Source organism: Prionailurus bengalensis, chromosome F2 (genome assembly GCF_016509475.1).
Source record: "Prionailurus bengalensis isolate Pbe53 chromosome F2, Fcat_Pben_1.1_paternal_pri, whole genome shotgun sequence".
NCBI classification, from domain to species: domain Eukaryota; kingdom Metazoa; phylum Chordata; class Mammalia; order Carnivora; family Felidae; genus Prionailurus; species Prionailurus bengalensis.
In genome coordinates, this window is record NC_057353.1 from 60068390 (window position 1) to 60090919 (window position 22530).

General features: G+C 36.9%; 1 protein-coding gene across 2 annotated transcripts in view; it reads right to left on the bottom strand.

Moving 5' to 3' along the window:
* Nucleotides 1-22530, bottom strand: part of TRPS1 (transcriptional repressor GATA binding 1) — a 258854-nt gene that overhangs the window by 196170 nt on the left and 40154 nt on the right. The window contains exons 2-3 of one of the 2 annotated variants that reach the window (XM_043601624.1): nucleotides 17362-17505; nucleotides 13062-13990 (exon numbers count right to left, since the gene is read on the bottom strand). In XM_043601624.1, coding sequence (XP_043457559.1) covers nucleotides 13062-13990; nucleotides 17362-17377 — 945 coding nt within the window. In that variant the 5' untranslated portion in view covers nucleotides 17378-17505. Of the gene's footprint in view, nucleotides 1-13061; nucleotides 13991-17347; nucleotides 17506-22530 lie in introns of both variants that reach the window. The other variant, XM_043601623.1, reaches the window with a different exon arrangement.

A 22530-nucleotide genomic window follows, 5' to 3' on the forward strand; every position in this document is an offset into this window, starting at 1 on the left:
AAATGAAGTTAAGGCAGTGGACTTGAAGTCTTAGTGAAGAAGGTCTAATGTAAAGAGTTTAAAATGTTTCCCAATCTAGGATAAAGGAAAAGTAGAAAATCTTCCAGGGCCTCATTTGATCAAAGCTCAGTCCCACTGGATCAAGGCTCTGTCTCCGTGGGTCATGGGGATGTTCAAAGGCCAAAACAAAATAATCCCACCATAGAAATGATCACAGCTCTTCTTCCTACCTCAAGTTATAAAACTTACAGCATTAGGGCAATGAAGGCATTCAAAGGCCACTATATATAAAGTCCTTCCTCAGTGGGCACTGCAACAGGCAGCTTAACCAAGCTCCACCACTGAGCAGACAAAACTCCTGGTTTAAAACAGAGTTTTTGATAGAAATCCTCCAAAAAGGAAGAGATCTCCTCTTCTATCGGAGAATTTCTGAATTTTTCTAGCTACCAGATGTAACAGATTAAGCACGTGACATAATCATGTTCTGCCTTCTTCACCAGCTGCTCAAAAATGACATGTGCGATCACTGCTCATATCCAAATCACTCTAGGAGAAAGGTCTCAAGCATCTCAAAATCATTAAAGAGGTTCTACTTAATATGCAAATAATATTCCCTTAGCACATTGAGAGACATGCTTATACCTCTACTGTACAGAACTCAGACCGTAGTCCATGCTTCGAATTAAAGACAGGTTGTGAGCTTGATCAAATTACCTTGTCCGGCCAAGAGCTGGCTTATCTGGGGCAACCTCCACTTTATTTCCAGTATTAGAGTTCTAGGAAGTGTGCATGAACACAGAAACAGCTCAACCCTTACTATACATTAAGATGATAATTTACAAACATCTCTCACAGCCTGTAACCCAAGGATGACAATGTATCACTTTTGGTGATGTCCACATCCCCCATGGCAAGCACACAGACTTCAGTCTGTCAACAATAGCAGAGCATCATCTGACCAGAGGGAAGAATGGGGCACCCTCCCAGCCAGCAGCCTGGCAATCAGCAGTGCGAGAGATGTCAAAGCCAGACCACAGGAGGATACAGTCTATTTGCCTTTCTAACCTAGCACTTCAGGGACCAGAACAACTAAAATATGCCCTGAGATGTAACGATATTACAAAATCCCTCCATCTATAACCCAGTTCACTGGAGGTGAGGAGAAACCTTAATTTCAGAAACAACGCATTTAAATGTGATTCCATCAACTCTGGTACTTTGTGCAGGAAATTCAACTTGAATCAAAGGGCGCAAATTGAGAAGTATGCCATTCCCTTCTAATGCTAGTGAAAAAGCCAGTATGCAAAAATTTTCTTGGTTTAGTTACCAGCTTTTAGTTTCAAAGTTGTCGATCTTCCTGATATAAAGTATCTGTAATTTCTGCTTGTAGAAAGGGATTCCTGAGAAATCATGACACATTATCACTATTTCTTTGATTTTGCAATCTTCAAGTCTCATATGCCATGTCTACACTGGAAGGGCTGAACTTCTATAAAGTCCTAAGAAATCCCGAAACATAGGAATCTGAAGTGCATCAAAATTATTATTAAGCATCACAACATCCCTTCCAGTATTTGACAACTTTAAAAGTCAGAAAATCCAGGCTAAAAATGACTACTATCAGGTGCATAGACCATGAAAGAAAGGCCATTCAGTAAACAAACAAAACCAAAACTGCCAGTAAAGCATTCTGGCTTAGGACTAATTAATTTGCTATGCAAACCACATTAAATCTTTTAAGTTGGTGGTATTTGTGTGTCTACAAGTTGTGTTTTTTTTTTTTTTTACCCAGGGAAAACCAGCCAGTTCCATTATTTAAGATTATTATGTAAGATACTCTTTTGGGGCACCCAGGTGGCTCAGTCGGTTGAGGTCACCATCTCACACTTCGAGGGTTCAAGCCCTGATTCAGGCTCTATACTGACAGCACGGAGCCTGGAGCCTGTTTTGGATTCTGTGTCTCCTTCTCTCTCTGCCCCTCCTCTGCTCTCTCTCTCTCAAAGATAAATAAACATTAAAAAATTTTTTAAGGATCATTATGTAAGATACTCTTTTACAAACCACCTAAGCAGGCAAACAAAAACACAAGGATCTCATTTAATGACAAGAACAATAATAATGACATTGACGTAGGTTATCTATTTGCCTTCTTGGTAAATAGCCACTAAATCATATTAGTTTTTATATTACTTAAAGCTCATATAACATTAGAATTATATATTTTATATAATATAAAAGCTAACTTTGGGAAACATTGTTACTTAGTGTTCTATTCCTCTTCTCTTTCAAAAAGACCTGAAGGCTACACTTGTGGACATTTTTATACTTTCTTTGTAAGAGATGTACATTTAAGTCATGGTCAAATAAACTGATTCATATCATTTAAATGCCATTCTAAAATAAAACATAATTTATTATTTTAGGAGACCATACCTAAGACTACTGACCATATTCACTGTATTTTCATGACCTCCAAATGTTAACTTAAAACAACTGTTTCCTAGATTAAACAAAAATACACAGCAATAACAGTTATACAAGGCAAGTATTTGCAGCAACAGTGTATTGAATCTTATTGCCAGGAAAGAGCACCACACATTCAGAGAACTATTTCAAACTTTTCAAATGGCTGAACCCAGCAAGGAGTAGAAAAAAGGTTACCATTCCCTAGCTAGGACTCTACTAAAAGAGAGATCACAAGCAGAATAAAGAGTGTAAGTTATAATTATAACCCGTTAACCCAGCAGCTCCTTTGACATGGATATCCGCATTTTAAAATTTCTATTAAACTGTAAATTCCGTTTGGACCAAAAATTACACCTATTCATTCATGTAATTAGTAGCTATTGAGTACTTAGTTTGTGCCGATCTCTGTAACTGATGATAGAGTACAACAGTGAGCAAGCTAGGCCACCTCTCTGCCTGTAAACTACTGCATTTGAAGATCAAGATTTGTAGATGAAAGTCTTTATTCATTTGTATTCATATTACTTGGATTTGCTTGCTCCCAAGGGAAGTTCTATAACATAAGTCTCTGCAAAGATACATTATTGGACCTCCTGGCACCTCAGTTTCCTCACCTTTCTGGATGTCAATGTACACACCTTGCTATCTTGCAGGATTATTGTGAGGATCAACTTAGAGAATGTACCTGAAACTGATTTGCAAACTGAAGACCAGTACCGTCCAAAAGAACTTTCTGAGATGCTGGAAATGTTCTGCAATCTACCCTGTCTCTACCATGGCCACGGACCACGTGTGGCTACTAAACACTTGAAACAGGGCTAGTGCAACCAAAGAACTGATTTAAATAATTTTTATTAACTTTTCACGAATTTAAATTAACCGAAATTTAAATGGGCACATGTAGCTAGTGAATACCATGTTAGCACAGTCTACAGTACTAGTCACATGAATGGGATTATTATTTAATAAAATGAACTACCTAATGTAATTGCTTGTGCTAAGCGGATGAAAAGACTACATAGTGGGAAAATGGTGAAGTCATTCCATGACAAATTCATAAACTTGTCAATCGCAGTATTCTTAGCTGTAAATGAAAAGGTAGGATTCTGTTGTTACTAAGCACATGTTTCTGTTTATATTCCTTCTTGGACTGAAGGAATAATATTTTATTCATCTTTGGACGCAAGCAAGGGCTCAATATATCTGGGTTGAATGGAGTCATTATGGGAGATGTGAGCATAGATGGAAACCCCCCCCCCAAATCCCCTGAGTTACCTGGGATAAAAAAAAAAAGTGATTGTAATTCACACACCTCCCCCCCACCGTTGACTCAACCTGACATATTTGGGCTTCTTCAAAAAACTGAACAAAATGTATCGTTCACCCAAAAACAAATGTCTAGGGAGCCATTTGCTTATGAGTTACAGTTTAGAAACAACCAACTTACCTGTGAAGGCATGAAAAAGAACAGATTTGAAGTTACTTTTCACTGAATAAGGACTAGGATGGCTTTTTATTCCATTTTTAAGTTAGTTTTAAAAACTATTCCTTCCATGTAGTATGTTTCATTGGCCTTTGTTTATAATTTATTTACATATGTCTTTTCACAAAACTGTTTCACTGTTGAAGTTAAAAACATAAAAGGCTGGCTTTTTTTCAAAGACTTTAACCTTAATTAATTTATTTCCTTCTAATAATATGGAATAAAAACTGGTAAGAATGATATCTAAGAAAATATGTCAAAGGAAAAGATTTTTTGAAGCCTCAAGAACTCCCAAAATGACACTTCAGCACATGTACTTATTGTCAGCGGAACAAAAAGAGGTGTTTGAACTAAACACAAACTCTTCCTCAGATGTGGTTCACTTTCAAGTACTATAATTGATAGCAACAGAGACAATTAGGAGGGTACTAATTTAAGGGGACTTGAGGTTATGGGCTGTTAGTCAAAAAAGTAAAACCTTCACTTAATAAAAAGCTAAGTTGTTAAAAATCACTGTTCAAATACTGAAGTTACAAAGAGCTTGAAGAAATCTGTCAGGGCCGATCTTGGCCGAAAATAGCTATAGTCGGAATGAATGTGTTAATCTACATAGGCAGCATTTCTGCCTTGGAGAGTGCTTCAGAAAGCACCGTGCGGCATGGGGGGTGCTGCAGTCTCTGGGAGAGACTACATGCTTAAACATTCCAACAACAAATCGAATTAGATGGCGACTCTCTTAGCCCCCCGCTATCACATCCTATCCCTGCTGCTCCTGGTGGTCCCTGCCGTAACGCCAATAAACACCCTCCTTAAAAATAAGGAACAAATCCAAACAGTTTTTTGAATTGTAAGAGCCAACCATATTTTTTGTGGGAGGATAACCAAAACTCAACTTGACTTTAAGTGTAAAACACGGAATATTTTAAATTATGCACATTTTTGGGACGCCTGGGTGGCTCAGTCCGTTAAGCATCCGGCTTCAGCTCAGGTCATGATCTCACAGCTTGTGAGTTCGAGCCCTGTGTCGGGCTCTGTGCTGACAGCTCGGAGCCTGGAGCTTGCTTCAGATTCTGTGTCTCCCTCTCTCTCTGCCCATCCCCTGCTCTTGCTCTGTCTTAAAAATAAAAAAAAAAATAATAAAAATTTTAATTAAATTATGTACATTTTTTTTCTTAAAAATTTTTTTTTCAACGTTTATTTATTTTGGGGACAGAGAGAGACAGAGCATGAACGGGGGAGGGGCAGAGAGAGAGGGAGACACAGAATCGGAAACAGGCTCCAGGCTAGGCTCCGAGCCATTAGCCCAGAGCCTGACGCGGGGCTCGAACTCCCGGACCGCGAGATCGTGACCTGGCTGAATTCGGACGCTTAACCGACTGTGCCACCCAGGCGCCCCTACGTACATTGTTATTATCAGCTTTTGGATTGCAGCCATCAAGAGTCCACCCCTACTGGTTTTCCTACATCACTCAGCGTAATAAACTGAACTAAGTCTCTATGATTATTTGGTATTTGGGCTGACAGAATACCAATCAATCTTAAAGTCAGTCTCAACAGTTTAGAAAAACATTGTCTTACAAGGAAAAATGCCAAACAAAACAGAAAATGTAATGCAGGTGAATTATAAGGCTGGGGGCATTATCCACAGAACTAACCCCTCTCCTGCATCTGACCTACCTGTGCCACCGGCTCTTAATGGAGATAAATAAGAATTGGGTATTTGTGCTAAAGAGCGTCTTAAGTGGGAAAACAGAGTGGTGGCACCGTGGAACATCCTTCCTCTAGGGAAGGGTGTTTTGTTGCATGCCTCCTGTGTGCCGAACACAGACGACACACACAGAAGTGACAGGGTCCAAAACCCCACGTGTCTCTGGACTGCTGCAGAGAGTTCACAAGGAAATAAATGACAAGGACGGTAGAGTGCATGTGCTTCTGCTGGGAGAGGAACCCAGTTCCGTGACAACACAGAGGAAGAGGACCCAAGCAGCAGGGCCAGGTCAGCTTCTGGAAGGAGAAACTGAGCGGGGGACACAGAGTTGCCACTTGAGATGAGCCTCAAAGGCAGTGATTGTGGAAAGGCTCTACAGGTGCAGGAAGCAAAGTGAGTCCAGTGTGAATGGCAGTGAAAAGGTGCAAGCTGTTCTAGGGAAATGTGAAGGGAGACTGGGGGATGAGAGAAGATTTGGAGAATGGTGGAGAGACTGGAGAGTTATATTTAATTATGTAAGTATAATTAAAATGATACACCTTTTCTAGAAAGTAGACCTATACTTCCTACAAAATGTAGGATGATGACTCTCTAAACAGAATTTTTAAAAATTAATTAAAGGAGGGAGGAAGGGAAGGAGGACAGAAGGCAGAAGGAAGGAGAAAAGAGAAAGGAAAAGGAGAGGAGCGATGGAGGAAGGTATGGGGTTGAGGCAAGAGCTGAAGAGAAAGGAAAAGAAGAGAACAGAAGCTATCAGAAAGAGACAAGAAGTAACTAGGAAACCACTAAGAATCTACTAAGTAAACATGAAGGGTGGGGGCCATAGAAGCATCAGGCGGGGAAGACCAGAGCAAACTACTCCATTGTTTGGGGGGAGATACACATCAGAAAGAAATCCAGGGTAACTGTGGTATTTCCAGCCCCACCAATTTGGAAATGGGAGTACATTAGAAAGGGCGAGGGGCGGGGGGACCATTAGGGAAGGAGCTAACAACTTTAACTTTAGGCAGGTTGACTTTGAGATGCCAGTGCAGCCTCCCATCAGCTGGAAAAACAGGTCTTAGAACAAACCACTGTTTATTATAACATCCCCAAATATGTTAGTGGACTCATGAAAGAATTCAGGTGTTCTTCAGGCTGACAGGCTGACATCAGTGAGTCATCTAAGTATTAAAGGGGGGCTGCAAGAGGAGAAGTATTTCTCAAGTCCCTCCCTGTGGCCCCACCCCTCACTTTCAGAATGTAGGGAGACCACAGGGCTCTGAGCTCCTTTGGGGTGTGCAGTACATGCACATGAGACACTCTGAAGACACTCTGGTGTCTTCTGTGCCTCACACCCGTTCCTGTACTTACTCGCGAGCAAAGAATAAAACTTTAATTACACAGCAATAGAGAACATAAATGGGAGCTGGATGAATCTCTGTAATATTTAACCTTCATAGATAAACCAACTCCTGGATTGTGCCTAGTAACCAGAAGAGAAGAATACAACTCTCTGGCCGTATATTAAATCACAAATCTCTAAACCAAAGTCCTCCAAATGAGGGGAATATAAAACAAATCTAATACATGGATAAAATGTTGCTTCATTTGGGGATAAAGCATTGCACCCTTGATTGATTAAATCAAAATCTGGCCCTTCCTCGCTCTATCGGAACTAGCTTCTGTAGCAAAAATACCAGTAGAAATGAACCACAGTAATTTAAAAAAAAAGGCAAATCAGCAACGCTATTTTCTTTTCAATGATTTCAATTATGAGTCTACTAAGTTCCAATAAGGCAGCATTACACTGCATGGACTGGATAAGAGACAATCTCAAAAAAAAAAATCACTGAAGTCCCCAAATTCAATGTGATTCCCAGAGGATGCATCAAAGAGCCCTGGTGTACCAGTCTTGTATCTCCTCCCTTACATGCAGTTGGATTCTCTTCCTTGCTTTTGTAGTTGAAGTCAACTCAGTCTTGTATTTGAGAAGTTCATGTTATAGTGGTTGTGAAGAAGGTTTCGGCAGCCTGTGTACCCTGGCTTACATCCCATTTACCCTACTTACACATCTGTGTGATCTTGGACAGGTTACTTGAATTCCTCTATGCCTACTTTCTCACTTAAAAAAAAATGGACATAATAGTGATGTCTACATCAAGGGTTTTTATGAAGATAAGTTAATTAATCCACATAAAGAGCTTAGATCTACATATGCATGAAAGAAACCCTTAATCAATTGTTAGCTATTGTCAGAAGTGAATCCAAAATTGGAAGACAACCCGAAAGATACGTACACTTTTGATTATATAAGTTATTGATGAGAAAAGTATGAATCAAATTAAAATACAGAAAAATAAATTTTACATCTGACTTCCAATTTAACTAAAGCCATGATCTTCTCTGATATTCTGAAAATTCCTAACACTTACTTCAAACTAAAAGCATATGATGAAGAATTCAAGACGTCTATGGTCTAATTTAGATTCTCAGAAACAGACTTCATGCAACCCGTCCCTCCAAACTTTCTTGGGGTTGGGCACTACTTATGAATCCGTGTTTCCAAACAGCTCCATGTATGCCGTAATTCCAATGACCCAAGAAACAAAATGCACTGACTGACCTGCTGACTTGATATGGTTAGCAGATTTGAGGATCATTTTTTTTTCTTAATTTTTTAAAACATTTTGTATTAAGAGTTGAATAATGCTAAACTTGATTCGATGCACTAATAACCATGGATTTCTTCTTCTCAACATTCTGCCTAGAGAGAAATACTGATATTCAAGAAAGTGATACACGTTCTTTAAATGATAGCAAGAAAACTGAAAATCAAGGAGAGATTGACATTCCTCATACTGACTCTCTTGCAACAAAGCCACATGGAGATTTAACCAACATGCAGGTGAAAGGATTAGTGAAGACAGTCAAACTACTCTACCCCCCTCCCTGGGAAGCTACACTATCCAGCTCGGCCATCTTGATGAGGAAAATAACCTGGCAAATGCCAGAACTTTACTTTGTTTGATGGCCCTAGGGTGAGCATATGTTTTATTTTGCACACTTTATTACTTGTTAAAGAGGCACAGACCTGAAAACAAGTATGGGTTCATATGACAAACATTCTGTACTCTATAGACAGTCTGAAGTGATTAAAGTCTCATTCACCAGTTGTTCTAAAGTGCAATTGTCCTCAACTCAGAAAAACAAAGAAACAGAACCTGCTAAGATCTACCACTTCCCTCCTACTCCAGATCAAAGGAAACTCCACGGCAAAAAATAAATATTTGGAAGCAAAATTCAAGAAAAGTCAAAATAAACCAAAATGAGATTAAAGTTCTCAGATTTTTTTCCCCCCAGACCAAGCTGTTAACCCCCTGTTCAAATCAATGTACTGCCATATGTTAAGGGTCTATAAAGCTCATAGAGTTAAATATGTTGAAAACACAAATACAAAGGATGACTTCCTATCTCTAAAATCTGTTCTTCCTGCTTCTAACATGACATATTGTGCAACTCTGATAAAAATATTTACAGAACAGAAATGTAGTGCTCCTAGCTCAGACACAAGACAGTAACTGGTAAGTTAATAGTGAGATTTTTCTATTAACCTTAAAATTTCATTAAAGGCCAAAATAAATTTAATAGCTGGAATCCTGTAGCTCCCTTCTGGGAGTCTTGAATAATGCAGAATAACAGAAAAGGTACACTAATAAGGAAAGGCAACATGTACCTTGTGAGCATTTATAAACTTGGGATACCTTCAACACTTTCCCGTGGGAAGCACATCTTGACAGGACTCCGACGTTTATAACCTGATCTAAGGACTAAGAGCTCCCCCATAAAGATGACGCAAATGCCCTAATGCACAGCACATTAAGCCCTAATGAAACAGCAAAGTCGATGTTTAACAACTTCGGCCTCCATTCAGCGATGGTTTAAATATAAGCATAATAAAGCAGATTACAAAGAAAGAAGCTGTAATTACTTTTTGAAGAACTCAATCTCTTGTCCTATTATGGTCTATATGTGAGCCTCAAAGGCTGAATACAGGTAGTAAAAATTACAGGAAGGGCTTACCAATCATGTTACATCCATTATTTTAAAAAAATTTAGGCATAACAATTGATAAAACCCAGGTTACACTTAAAAATTAAAAAACTAACATCCCAATCGAGTCAAATAGCTCTAAGCTAGCCATTATATCTTTCCTTGTTTTTCTTGGTAAAGAATTGGCATGCCTTCTGATCTCAGGGCTGGGCATGCTACCTCAACATACGACATATGACGGGGAGGATCTGAATTCAACACTCAGGGAAGACTGTCCTAGTTTCATGATATGGCCATTTAAGGTGGCCTCCATTACCCAACTGGGGCTCTATTATCCAACTGGGGCTCCATTATCCAACTGGGGCTCTATCTAACTCTGCAGTATAAAGAAACATTGTTATTTGGTGCTATTTTTAAAGGAATATAGAATTCTTTGACTTCCTTATTTGTAATAAAATTTACACAGAAGTGAATACTTGTCAGTACGAGTGTGTCTAAACTTCAATTATTCCCACAAATACATGTCAAATAATCTGAACTTGGAACTGGAAATCGTAACATTTGTTTAAATTATTTCTTTTTCCCAATGGTATATCTTATGTTTGCAATTGAGTCAGTTCAAATTATTTAAAATCATCCGTGTCAAACTATAATACAGATCAAAGCCACAGAGTTCTTATGTCCTGTACTTCTGGCTTTTTTTTTTTTTTTTTTTTTTTGCCTAAAATGTCATAAATCTATCATTAACCACCAACTGTCCTGAATGTTTAAAAAAAAAAGGCCAGTTTAATTGAAAAAGATTAATGAATTGGTCATTTGTTACATTTATTATTAGCTTACGTTACAGATTTATATAAATAATTCCTGAAATAGAATGATTACTCGTCTGTAACACTCATATTTACCAACATCTTTTTATCAGAATACACACACAGCCATTAACTTACTACAAATGTCTGACAGAACCGTGTTAAAGAAATTCTACAGTCAGCATTTTATCCTGCACAGCTTTTAGTCCCCACACAGTTCCAGAGCCAAGGAAAGAAGGCCCTCGAATGGCATTTCAGCACACAAACCCTTGCGGGTAAAAAGGGGAATTTCAGATGTGCTTTTATTCGGTTTAGGCATACAGGGAAGCCGCTCAATATTTATTTCAGCATAAAAGTACTAATAAGTTACTCATCTTCGGACACATTTCTGCATCAACATCTGGCATGTGCCGAGTCCTCAAGATCAGCATTTGGCCTAAAAGTGTATTTAGTGTTCTATTCCTACGCTGAAAAAAGTTAACTCTCTTTAGACTTGCTTCTAAATCCAATCGTTTCTTTGAAATAATCATCTGCTTTTCCCACAGATTGCTTTTTTCTATTTTTAGCCATATTATTTCTCTGGAAAAAAAAAATTGATCTTAACAAGATTATCTCCCTGGATGCTATTTCCTACCCCTTTCTGTCTTCTTTACTGGGTGCTTCTGCAGCACTTAGTAGACAGCATAGTTTAGGATCAGCTGTTTTATTTCTCCTTCTATTAGTTCAAACTCGGAGAGCTCACACATCTGTTTTATTTCTAACATCACTGCCCAGGAAAAGTGTCCAGCTCATTCTACCCAAACATAAACTTTACTATAAATAACTAAGAACCTAACAAATAACTGTTTGGGGGAAATGGAAGTGTGTTTAAAAATCTGAATTCTTCTAAACCATCGGCCTTTAGTAATCTTCATTTTAGAGCCTTCCTGACAGCCCAGATCAGCTGCCTTCAGAACTTGTCCCCAGAGTGAACAAACTGAAACTCCTGCCGGAAATCCAGGTATTAACATCATATTACTTGCTAATTATAAAACACCAGTTCACATACTGACATTATTCACTTCTAACCCTTTTATCTAAAACACGTATTTGCTTTCCAATCATGGTTTGACAGCAGAGTGTATCTGACATAAGACAGTGAAATGATCTTTAATAAGACAGCAGTTCAAAGCATGCGGCTTTCATGCATAATAACTATGTTGGCTTAATTTGCTGCTCCACAGAAATAATTCTATTTGTGGAAATTCACAAAGCAGGATGGAATTTTTAAGAGAGCTCTACAAAGATGAAACTGGCTTTTTAAGAGTTCTTCCTATCTCCCTTTGAAAGTGATAAGATTGCTGTTCTGACATTTTTAAAGGCTTGGGAAATTTCTCCTCTGATTCTTTTTTACAAGTACTGAAATAAGTTCACTACCTGTTATTTAGAATTCCTTTGCCTGCCTTTCTTAATTGGCACTAGGTCAATAAAGAGGTCTACAGCCAATGTGCTAGAGCTATTGGGTTGATCAAAATGACTGATATTTTAAGGGAATTAGGAGGTCAGATAAGTATGATGTAATTTCATTAGTTCTCTGGTACTTCTTCTAATCATTCCTAAAGAAGGTTATATTAAACCTAATATGTTTTGAAATCCTCTGGCCGCATAATACAATAAAAAACTACAGATGGTAACAGAAACGAATACACTTTCTCAAGCTGACCATGAGTACTGACTAGGCTAAAATTGCTTAAAATGAAATGAATACATTTCTTTAGCGTCAGTTCTGCCTTTCATTCTATTTGAAATGGTAGATTTTTTTTTCCATTTCACATATGCCATAAACTAAAGACAGAAGAGTAGATCAAAAAGGTATGCCAGTTTTAATAAAGGCAGAAATCTAAATTACTGCTAAATGCTTTCATAAATTACTATTTTCCTTAAATGCGGAAAGGAATGCTTTATTGGCCTGCACCAAGGTCATTCTGGTGTCCCTACTACTTACAATCACGTTGACTTCTTTATAATCAATGTAAACTTTTATTTCCAAATTTTCATTTGCAATTAGGTTGCTTTTTCTGGAGTATATCTGTGTAACTGTCCATATGACCCAAACCGACTCCAATTTGACGCCAGGCCGAGTATAAAATTAAATCCTAATGCAAGACACAGGAAAGATCCTCACTGAAGCAAAGACTATAGCAAAAGATTTCTAATCTAAGATTAGAACAAAGCATATACTACTATCACGTGGAACTACAAAGATGAGTGCCATTTTTGGGAAGACTGTGAAAACACCAAATTACCACTAAATATTTCTAGAAATATGAAGCCTACCTAATCCTGTGAAAAGGCTTTTCCCAACCTAATAGAGATATTGGGACTATTTTCCATGATAAGAGATTAAAGACCCCTCTGAATATACATTTGGATAAATTGGCTATGGAGTGTGTCCATCCTCCCGCTGAATCTAGCAGGCTACCCCTTTGGTTCTGGGAACTTGATTTTACCATGCGTGCAAGAATTCACACTTCATTACCAGTAACCTTTTCTGTATAAAGAGAGAACAACACAAAGCACAAACCTGTACATCATAGGTCCCATTTAGTAAAACAGGCCTTGAAGAATTGATGTCCTGCAGCACACCAGAAAGCACGGAACGGTTGACCTTCTGGAAGTCTTTGGAATGGCTGAACTGCACCATGTTATGAAGGGCCAAGATTTTGCTGTCCAGCTCAGCATCCTGCCTGGTGCGGTTATGCAGTCCTAAGTGATACTTTCGGAAGTGCTTAATCAGATCTGTGGGGTCATTGCCATAGTAACCATATCCACAGATATTGCATTTAAAGTCCTGAAGCTCTGGAGACAGAGGTGCCGGGTCTGGGTTGTCATTTACCAGTAAGTCGGTTTTGGATTTATTCAGTCTTACACCCCCATCTGAAGGCACTTGTGGGTTTTTGGAGGCCACTGAAACTGGGCTTGAGCCTTGACAATTGGCTTGACTACTCTGCGCCTGCCCTGTTTCCTCCGTGGCCTTTGGTGACATCTTATGATCTTCCTTCGTCTCCAATGAGTCCCCTGCTGGGGTGCAGGCCGTATCTTGAGGGTCATCTGCCTCTGCTCGTTGAGGAGACTTCAAGGGCTCACAGACTCCCCCCACAGCTGGAGATGAGAAAGCCAACATATTTCTATCTGTCACCTCATCATGTGGATGCGAGGGAAGGTTTCCTCCTTTACTGGGGCTTTCATAATTGAAGCCAGCCTTCTCACTCAGGCTGGAGCTTTTGGGGCCCTTCTTGCTGCTAGAGGATGAATCTTGGCCATGCAAGCGATGTTCCTCCTTATTATTCAGTTCTGCAGCATCACTCTGATCTGTATTTTCTGACATCTGATCTGCAGAAAATTCTTTGTTCTTTCCAGACACCTTGCTTTCTGTACCTATAGGCTCCAGGGTCTGGCCCTCGCCTTCGCTAACAACGTTTCTCAGAGGGGGGTTCTTTTTCCGGACCATATCTGTAAAAATGCAAGGGAAAAGGAAATGCGAGGTTATTTGAAAGTTACAGAGATGCAACCTAATATAGAACATTTTACTTATTCTTACTTGAGGCTTTTTTAAGGTGCATACAAAAATCTTCCTCTAGGGAAAAAAAAATGTTTGAAAACTAGCAAAAAAAAAAAAAAAAACACCTGAGACTAAAGCAAATATTTACATTTAGAATTATTTTTGTCATAGAGTGGCTCATTTGCTATTTTTAAATGGTTTTATGAATACCAAAATATTTATTGTCATTGATAGCTCTATCTTTCCTATTATTCTTGTTTGCCAATGATATTTTTTGCTCACTTTCTTCAGGTACAGTTGATGCTGTATACATGCTTATTTATAAACCTTACATATTATGTATAATAAATACACATGCTATGTTTATGAAATATATATGCATTTATGTTTACAGAATATATATTACACGTTTATTTATATGCTATGTATATAAACAACATAAATTGGAATTCAATATGGTTACATACTGTGCAACCAAGCTATAAATGTAATTTCAACCAAAATATCCTCATAGTCAAAAGACAGAAACAGCATGTTATAAACAAAGTGAAAACTGCCCTATTACTTTCAGGAATGGAGGGTAACAAATGTCTCATCTCTGTCCTACCGATAAATTTCTTTAAGCCCCAATTGGAGAGCTTGCCTGAAAGTTAGGAGGAAAACCTGGTCCATATCAGAGTGACCAGGTTGGCTTTTACTAGGACTCTATGTAGCATGATGGGGAAGCTAACTAAGTCCTGGATTCTTAGCACAACCAGGTGGAAACAGTATCAATTTCACCCTCAGGAGCACACTGGAGATGGACTAAAGTAAAATATTAAACTGAATCATATGATGCTGTCATTTTGTAGCTTGGAATGGCCAACTATCAGCACCCTCCCCAAGGTTCACCTTCACATGCTGCCTCGACTGTGCCTTTCAAGTTAGTGCCATCAAGGAGAATGGTCAAAATAAGAATACTGTGACAAATTCCCCTACTGGAGTCTAATGAATCAGAACTTCAGTATGAGGAGATAAGAAACAATTTGTGTGGTGTGTCCATAAAAAAAATGCAGCAACTAAGGCTAGTCCAGAACCGAGGTTCATGGCTTATGTCCCCTTAATCTCCCAGCCGAAACACTGCAAATGCCGTCAGTTGTCACCCCAAATGTCCCATAGGAAAATCCACCTGTGACTGACTAATAAGACAAGTCCTCTTTACTAGCTGACTCTGCCACAGGGGCAGATTTAACAGAGTTAGTTACAACATGATTATCCAACATGTCCTGAGAAAATCCAAATTAATAACACGTTTTAGTCATTCTCATCTGTAATTTCTCACAAGTGCTGAGGAGCCACACTGGCTTTGGACATATATGGATGTACCTTCATTTCTGAAGAGCTGGTCAAGCAAATGTGTATAATATGAATCACTGAGCCAAGTTAATGCCCTGGTTGACTATAAAGAATCATTTGCAAGGGGAAAATTCACTTTACAAAAATAATGTCAAAAAATATTAACTGCACTAAAGAAAGTATACTCTTCTTTTTAGTACAACAATAACATGAGCCAACAAATATGCACAGAATCTGTATATGTTCCTCCTGGAACAACAACAACAACAAAAACATTGATAGGATGAAGGGTTGAAGTTTCAAGTACCACTGATGGTCATGAAGCCATGTAAACCTGCCTGGTCAAGGCAGGGAGCAGGGAGTGAGTCTTCACCTTGGTGTCATTATCATTGGGTCCTAAAATAAACTAAGCTAGGTAACCACTGCTTATTAAAAAAAAAAAATGGAATACTGGTAAGCTTATTTTTATTTATCTATTTTAAGATTTTTTTCCCAGTAATCTCCCCATCCAACATGGGGCTCAAACACACGATCTCGAGATCAAGAGTTGTACACTCCACTGACTGAGCCAGCCAGGCGCCTCTAACGTATTTATTTTTTAATGTTTGCATGTTCATGTCTTATTGGTTGATGCCAACACTTTAAGAGACCCCTGGTCCTCTGTCAAAAGTGACAGAATTTGGGAACTTGAACCAACACATGGAAGAGTGGAGGGCAATTTTACTGGTAGTCAACAAAAGGAAAACTAAACATGAAAAAAAATAATAATAAAAAGGAAGTTTAAGAAACCAGTTATTATTTAAACAAGAATTTGAATTTAAAAAAAATGCTGTTCTTACCATGGCCTAAAGAAAAAGACATCCTGGTTTATAGAGTATCAGCCATTACTACACATACAAATGTAATGATTTGCTATAGCATCTCTTGCCTTTCCCTCCAGAATTTCGTGTTTGTTTTTTCCATTACACATAAAAGTCTTTAGGAACTATTGCAATTTAATCTTTTCTTGGACAAATACTGAACCATATCATTTGTATTTTAAGATCATCTTCTTAATGGAAATAAAACCTAACAGTAATGCACCCCAATGAAATAAATAAGGTTACACAGAAAAACAGAAATCTATATGAAAGGCAGGATTCATAAAGAAATGAATATGAAATAACCCAATTCGTTAAGATTTTCTTTCCATTAAAATGAAGAGAAAATGGTTTCTGTCCATATATTAATGTCAAGGTGATTAGAAAAACAGCAACATTTTACAGAGCAAGGAACTAAGATAAAATACTTAACAGTGAATAGATATAAATATGTTAATATGGAAAAATTTCACTTGTTTTGCAAAACAAAAAAAATTAGACCTTGTTGATTTATTGTTATCATGAAGAAAAGTAAAGGTCATAGTTTAAAAACTACTGAACCAGCAATTACAGTAACTAAGAGAAAAAATGATTTAATTAAATTTTCATCCTTTCAAATTTCAGTTCCCTCTTCCACCAAGAACAGAACTTTGGAACCCATATGACTCACTGACTCCTCATGCTGAACACAGACCTTAAAAGTATACATCACAAATAATGTTAAACTGCTAAAACTTCAAAGAAGTATCAGAAAGGTCATTTGTGTTTTCTTTTTTGTTGTGGGTGGAAGGGGCATGTTCTTTTTAGTTTCTTCAAAAAAAATAATCCTGGTTAATTTAGTTGACTATACTTTGAAGTAGTTATAGAAAAATAATTTTTTACTGGAATTATATCACCATAACTTTTGAGAATGACATATTATGTAAATATAAGCACATTTGCAATACTTCTAAGTGAAAGAAACTCCCCTAACAAGTCATAAGTTAGATATCGTAAGACTATAGCCACCCTCAAGTTATTATCTTTAAGAGACATAACAGATTGCATGATGTTTTACTGCGTGCCAAGAACTTTTCCAGTTAACATTTTCACTTGAAAAAATAGATCACATACTTGTAAAATCATACCCAGCATTGACTTCATAAGGCATGTGGCTTTAGAGTGCTTTCTACAATTATTAATTCTATTAGTCAACTAGCAGGAGGCTAATGCAATTGTCTTAGAAGACGCTCGGAAGACACAGAAGACATTTTGAGAGCTGATCTGTACATCTGCAAAACAAAACAAAAAAATATTTTCCTTCCTAAATGATGTAAATAGGCTTTAATGTATCACACCTAAAATACATTTATATGCCAGCACCGCACGCTGCTTGAAAGATACCTAATAAATGCATGAGCAAACCTTGAGCAAGATCTTCCCTCCCCTGGGTTTTAATAAAGCAGCAGGAGAAGAAGGAGCGTGATATAAAAGATTACAGAAGTCATTTTCACAAAAGACTGTGATGTATGATTTAACCTCTAAAACTCCCGAAGGCTAAGGACCAGAATACTTACCTACGCTGGGGTGGGGATAAATACTCTTGGTTAGTAAACATGGAGGGGAAATGCTTCTGCAAAAGATATAAAGTGTATCTACTGATATTGTACAGTCACAGCTGAAGACAAGAAGTTGTACCCATTGCCAATGTCTTCCAAACTCATAGTAGCCGTGCACACCAAGTGACCGAGAAAGGAGTCCCTGCAATGCCATCGAGAACTGAGATCTACGTAAGCCTTCCGAACCAACAGTTACAGAAACATGACACGCTAGAACACATGCCATCTTTTTAGCTATTTTTAGTAATCTTTTATTTTTGCTCTTGATATAGAAGTTCATAAAATCATGATGAACCATCATTATAACATCATCTTTATAATCTAAGTGAAATTATTGAGGCAGATATTATAGTAATGGTCATAAAAAAATTAGAGAAAGAAAGAAAGAAAGAAAGAAAGAAAGAAAGAAAGAAAGAAAGAAAAAAGAAGAGAAGAGAAAAGAAAAGAAAAAGAAGGAAGGAAGGAAGGAAGGAAGGAAGGAAGGAAGGAAGATAACCACATCAAGGAGTGTTCTGGCAACTTTATTTTAAACCTCTTCATTCAACTATGTAGTAATGTCCCTCATACTGACTACCAAAAGTAGTTCAAAATGCCAGTTTACAGTAGGCCTGCTATAAACGACCATTTAGAATGGGGCTAAAGTGAACTGGATAAGGAGGCACTGAAGAATTTAAGAGCTACAAGACTCAAAATTGCTAACTCCTCTCTATTTAATTGTGAGATTAAAAGCTCACCTATGGGCTAGGGAGTAGGTGAGGTGGAAACGGTGAGCATGCCCACCTTCACATCGTTCTCCACCTATGCAAATACACATACACTCCTCCAACAGCGGATATAACATGAATATATATTTTGTGTCAAGATATTTAAGTGGGTTAAAACATGTTTAGCTTCCTAAAAATGTACTATTTGTAGTTTCATCTCTGAGATATAAGACATTCCATTTGCAAAAATCCCTATTTCTATTATTAATTATTTCCTCCTAAATTAAAACAAATCTAAAGGCTTTCTTTGTATTTTTTTAAAAAAATTGTTTTAAATGTTTATTCATTTTTGAGAGATAGAGACAGAGCGCAAGCAGGGGTAGGGCAGAGAGAGTGGGAGACACAGAATCTGAAGCAGTCTCCAGGCTCTGAGCTATCAGCACAGAGCCCAACGTGGGGCTCGAACTCACAAACCGCGAGATCATGACCTGAGTCGAAGTCAGACACTTAACTGACTGAGCCACCCAGGCGCCCCTTTGTATTTTTTATGAAAAAGAAAATTATTATAAGAAACAATAGGATACTGTACTGTTCCTATGTTATAGTATCAGTGGAAATAATCAGCATTAGAGCTTAAAATATAATTCTGATAACTATCTTATCTCACAATTAAAATTCTTAAATATATAAGAAAAAAAATTCCTTTTTCTATAGAAGACTGTGACTCATGTTCTCAGAATGGCATCTTCACAGCAAAAGGAATCTGAGTTTTCTATTATTCCTAGATAATTTGAATTAACCATTAATGATTTAGCTTTATTTCATATATATATATGTGTGTATATATTTTTGTTTATATATGTGCATATAGAGAGAATTCTTTGAATTATATTTTTTTCACACATACATTTATGAAATACTTGCTCCAAATAGCCTTGCAATAGGTAATCAAATGAATTATTCAGTCAAAGAAATCCACTACTGCAGTAATTTAAAAAGAGAGCTAACACATCCATCCAATACAGATTAAAACAAGAATTTATTTCCATTAGATGAGAAACTCCTTGAAGGTAAGAGATATAAATTCCTATGCTATTTGTAGCATCTTGACCCTAAACAAAGGAAGGAAGAATGTCCAATTATATGTCTAGTTTCTGAAGTAGATTCGAATCACTGGCTGATGTAATCAAGGGCAGGCCCCTTCACTTCTCTGAGCCTCTGTTCTTACTCATATGAGGGAATTACAATATATGATTGCTAAACTTTGTGCCTCTAAGATTCTATAATGGTTCTGGTTAGTGGCTTAGGCACTGTATTATTACCTTAGAAAAACTCTATCCAATTTCCCTGAAAGACTACAAAATATGAAACCATCAATAATTAAGGATGGCATAAATACCACTGAGGTCTACCATTCACTCAGTTATTCATTTCCTCCAATATTCATGCATTCAATAAATGTATACCCAGCCTAAGTATGTACTAAACATCCAGCAAGATGACTATAATTTTACTATTATTCATGTGAGAGAGAAGGATATCTTTAAAAAGAAAAGGAAAATATTATAAGAAATCCTTATTTCTCAAGAAAAATTAAAGCCTTTGAGTATCTCTTCAAATACCATTTCAACTGAGTGCACTTCCAATTGATTAATTCCTTGGATGGATGGATGGACGGATGGACGGACGGATGGATGGATGGATGGATAACACCTCAACAAGGCTAAAAAGTTAGAGTACCGAGTCTATATAATTTAACCTCAGTCTCAAATCCTGCTGAGTATGATTCTTATTATAAGTAGCAGTTCTTGTCATCATAACATATAATACCAGATGACATTTTCTTATTGTTTTTCCAGATAATAAAACTTTCAAGTGTTCAAAATCAAAGCTAACACAAAAGGAAAGATGTGATAGTCTTCTCCTTAATATATGCTTCTTCCATGCTTGTTTGGATCAACAACCTAGGAGTACTGGGTTATTAATTACACATTTCATGTAGCTTTTATAAAAAAAATTAAAAAGAAAGAAAAAAAGCAAATTGTTTCTTTTGATCAAAAGTTTCCCACAAAGAATTTAAAGAATTAAGCAAGTGATAGCAAAATAAAAGGAAGGTCAAGTTTGGGGCCTATAGCAAACTAGATAGCTTCCATATGAACGACATATAAAGTTCAGTTTTTAAAGAACATATGTGTTTGCTCATTGGTTTAAAAAAAAACACAAAACCTTGAATCCTGTCTACTCCATATATACAGATCAAAATCAGATTGCTTAAGTGAACTATAAAATGCAAGAGAACACTGTTTATCCAAATCATAAACCCAAGAATTGCTGAAGGAGTTTAAATGTTTTCTATTTCTTCAGATTCTAGGGCAATACTTCAATGGTAGATTGCTCTTTTTTGTAAACTGCTTCAATCTTCATAAACCCAATGTCAGATCCTGTTCTTTGCTATCCATGTCTATTTAATCTGCTCTCTCTGAATTGATTGTTCCTGAATCTTTAAAGGTATTTTCAGATATCTTGAATCCTGCTGAGATTTAAATGTCATCACCTTCAAACAACTCCCATCAAATAAATCTCTTATTAATTCACATGAAATTAATCCAAAAGGATCACTTCTATTAACATATGCTTGGGAGCACAAAGCCCATTAATAGTCATCTGGACACTCGCACCAACCCAAGACTCTCTGAGATAAAATGCACATTATTTAGATATCCTCTTTCAAAGAGTTTTGATGTTAGCCCAAACACATTTTATTAGGCTTTTATTTCATTGAGCTAAGCTCTTTATATTTTAAATATCTCATTTCAAATGTACTAGTCTAGGTAAAAGGAGATAGTCTGGTAAGTAAGTAATAAGGTCAGATTTGCCAAAATGAGTTTCCAAATATCCATATACATCTTGGGGAAAGGATTTCATTAACCATTTTACTTTTATAAGAAAATTACAAAACATTTTTTTTGCTTTTAAAAATTATATGCCAGAAGTCTAATTGAAACTGTAATGTATGTGAAAAAATGAAGCATGCACCTATTTCACTAAAAAGAGTAACTAAAATAAAGCATGAGTTATCAAAAGGAAAGGGGAATTGATTATTTTTGCTTTCATAACAGGTGAGAGGCAAATGTATTAAAAATTCTGCTTTGAATAAGATCACAATTTCACTAAGCAAATTAAGAAACATTATCATTTGTCTCCTCACACATATGTCATTTTTCCTTTTGTTTTCTTTTCTCTCAAAGGAAAAAAAAACAATTAAAATTATATACAATGGTAACTGTTGGTTCCAACAGTCCAATCTGACTTTGCATGTGTGCATGGGGCAGGTGTAACTTCATCCTTCTTTGTTAAACTTAGAACATTTCACCTGGTTGATGGGCAAAAAGCCAAACACAGCACATAAGTTCAAAAAGAATAGCTCGTGGAAAAGTATAAATGCATCTATCTCGGTGGTTATGATATGAATTAACATTTTATTTGTATGTAAATGAGATTTCCATTGATAACAAAAATAATGAATGTCAAGATTTGTAGGAATGCCTTTGACTTTCTTCCCTACATTTGCTGAAGAACATGTTTGTATATTAAGGGTAGTTTAATTTTAATATATCGGTGTTGCTTTGTCTATTTTCCAATCTGTTATTCAATAGAAAAGAAAATCTCAATTATTAACTCAATCCAGCAGTATAACTGGCTAACATCTGTCTCAGTTCTCCCATAAGAAATCTGTGTCAATCATTACAAATCCATTTGGTAAATTAATATGCATATACAGTATAGTGAGTTTAATGAATGCATGCCATTAAGATTCAGTAAGAAAGCTCACTGTCTTCATGGCATAGATAAGCCGAGTGTATTAGGCAAAGTTTTTGTTGTTTTTTTAAGAGTGCCATACTAGATCCAAGATTAAAACAAATATCATGAAGGCATATTGAGAACTTGTACTAGTAACATATACGTAAAGAGTGAAAACATATATGTGTGTTAA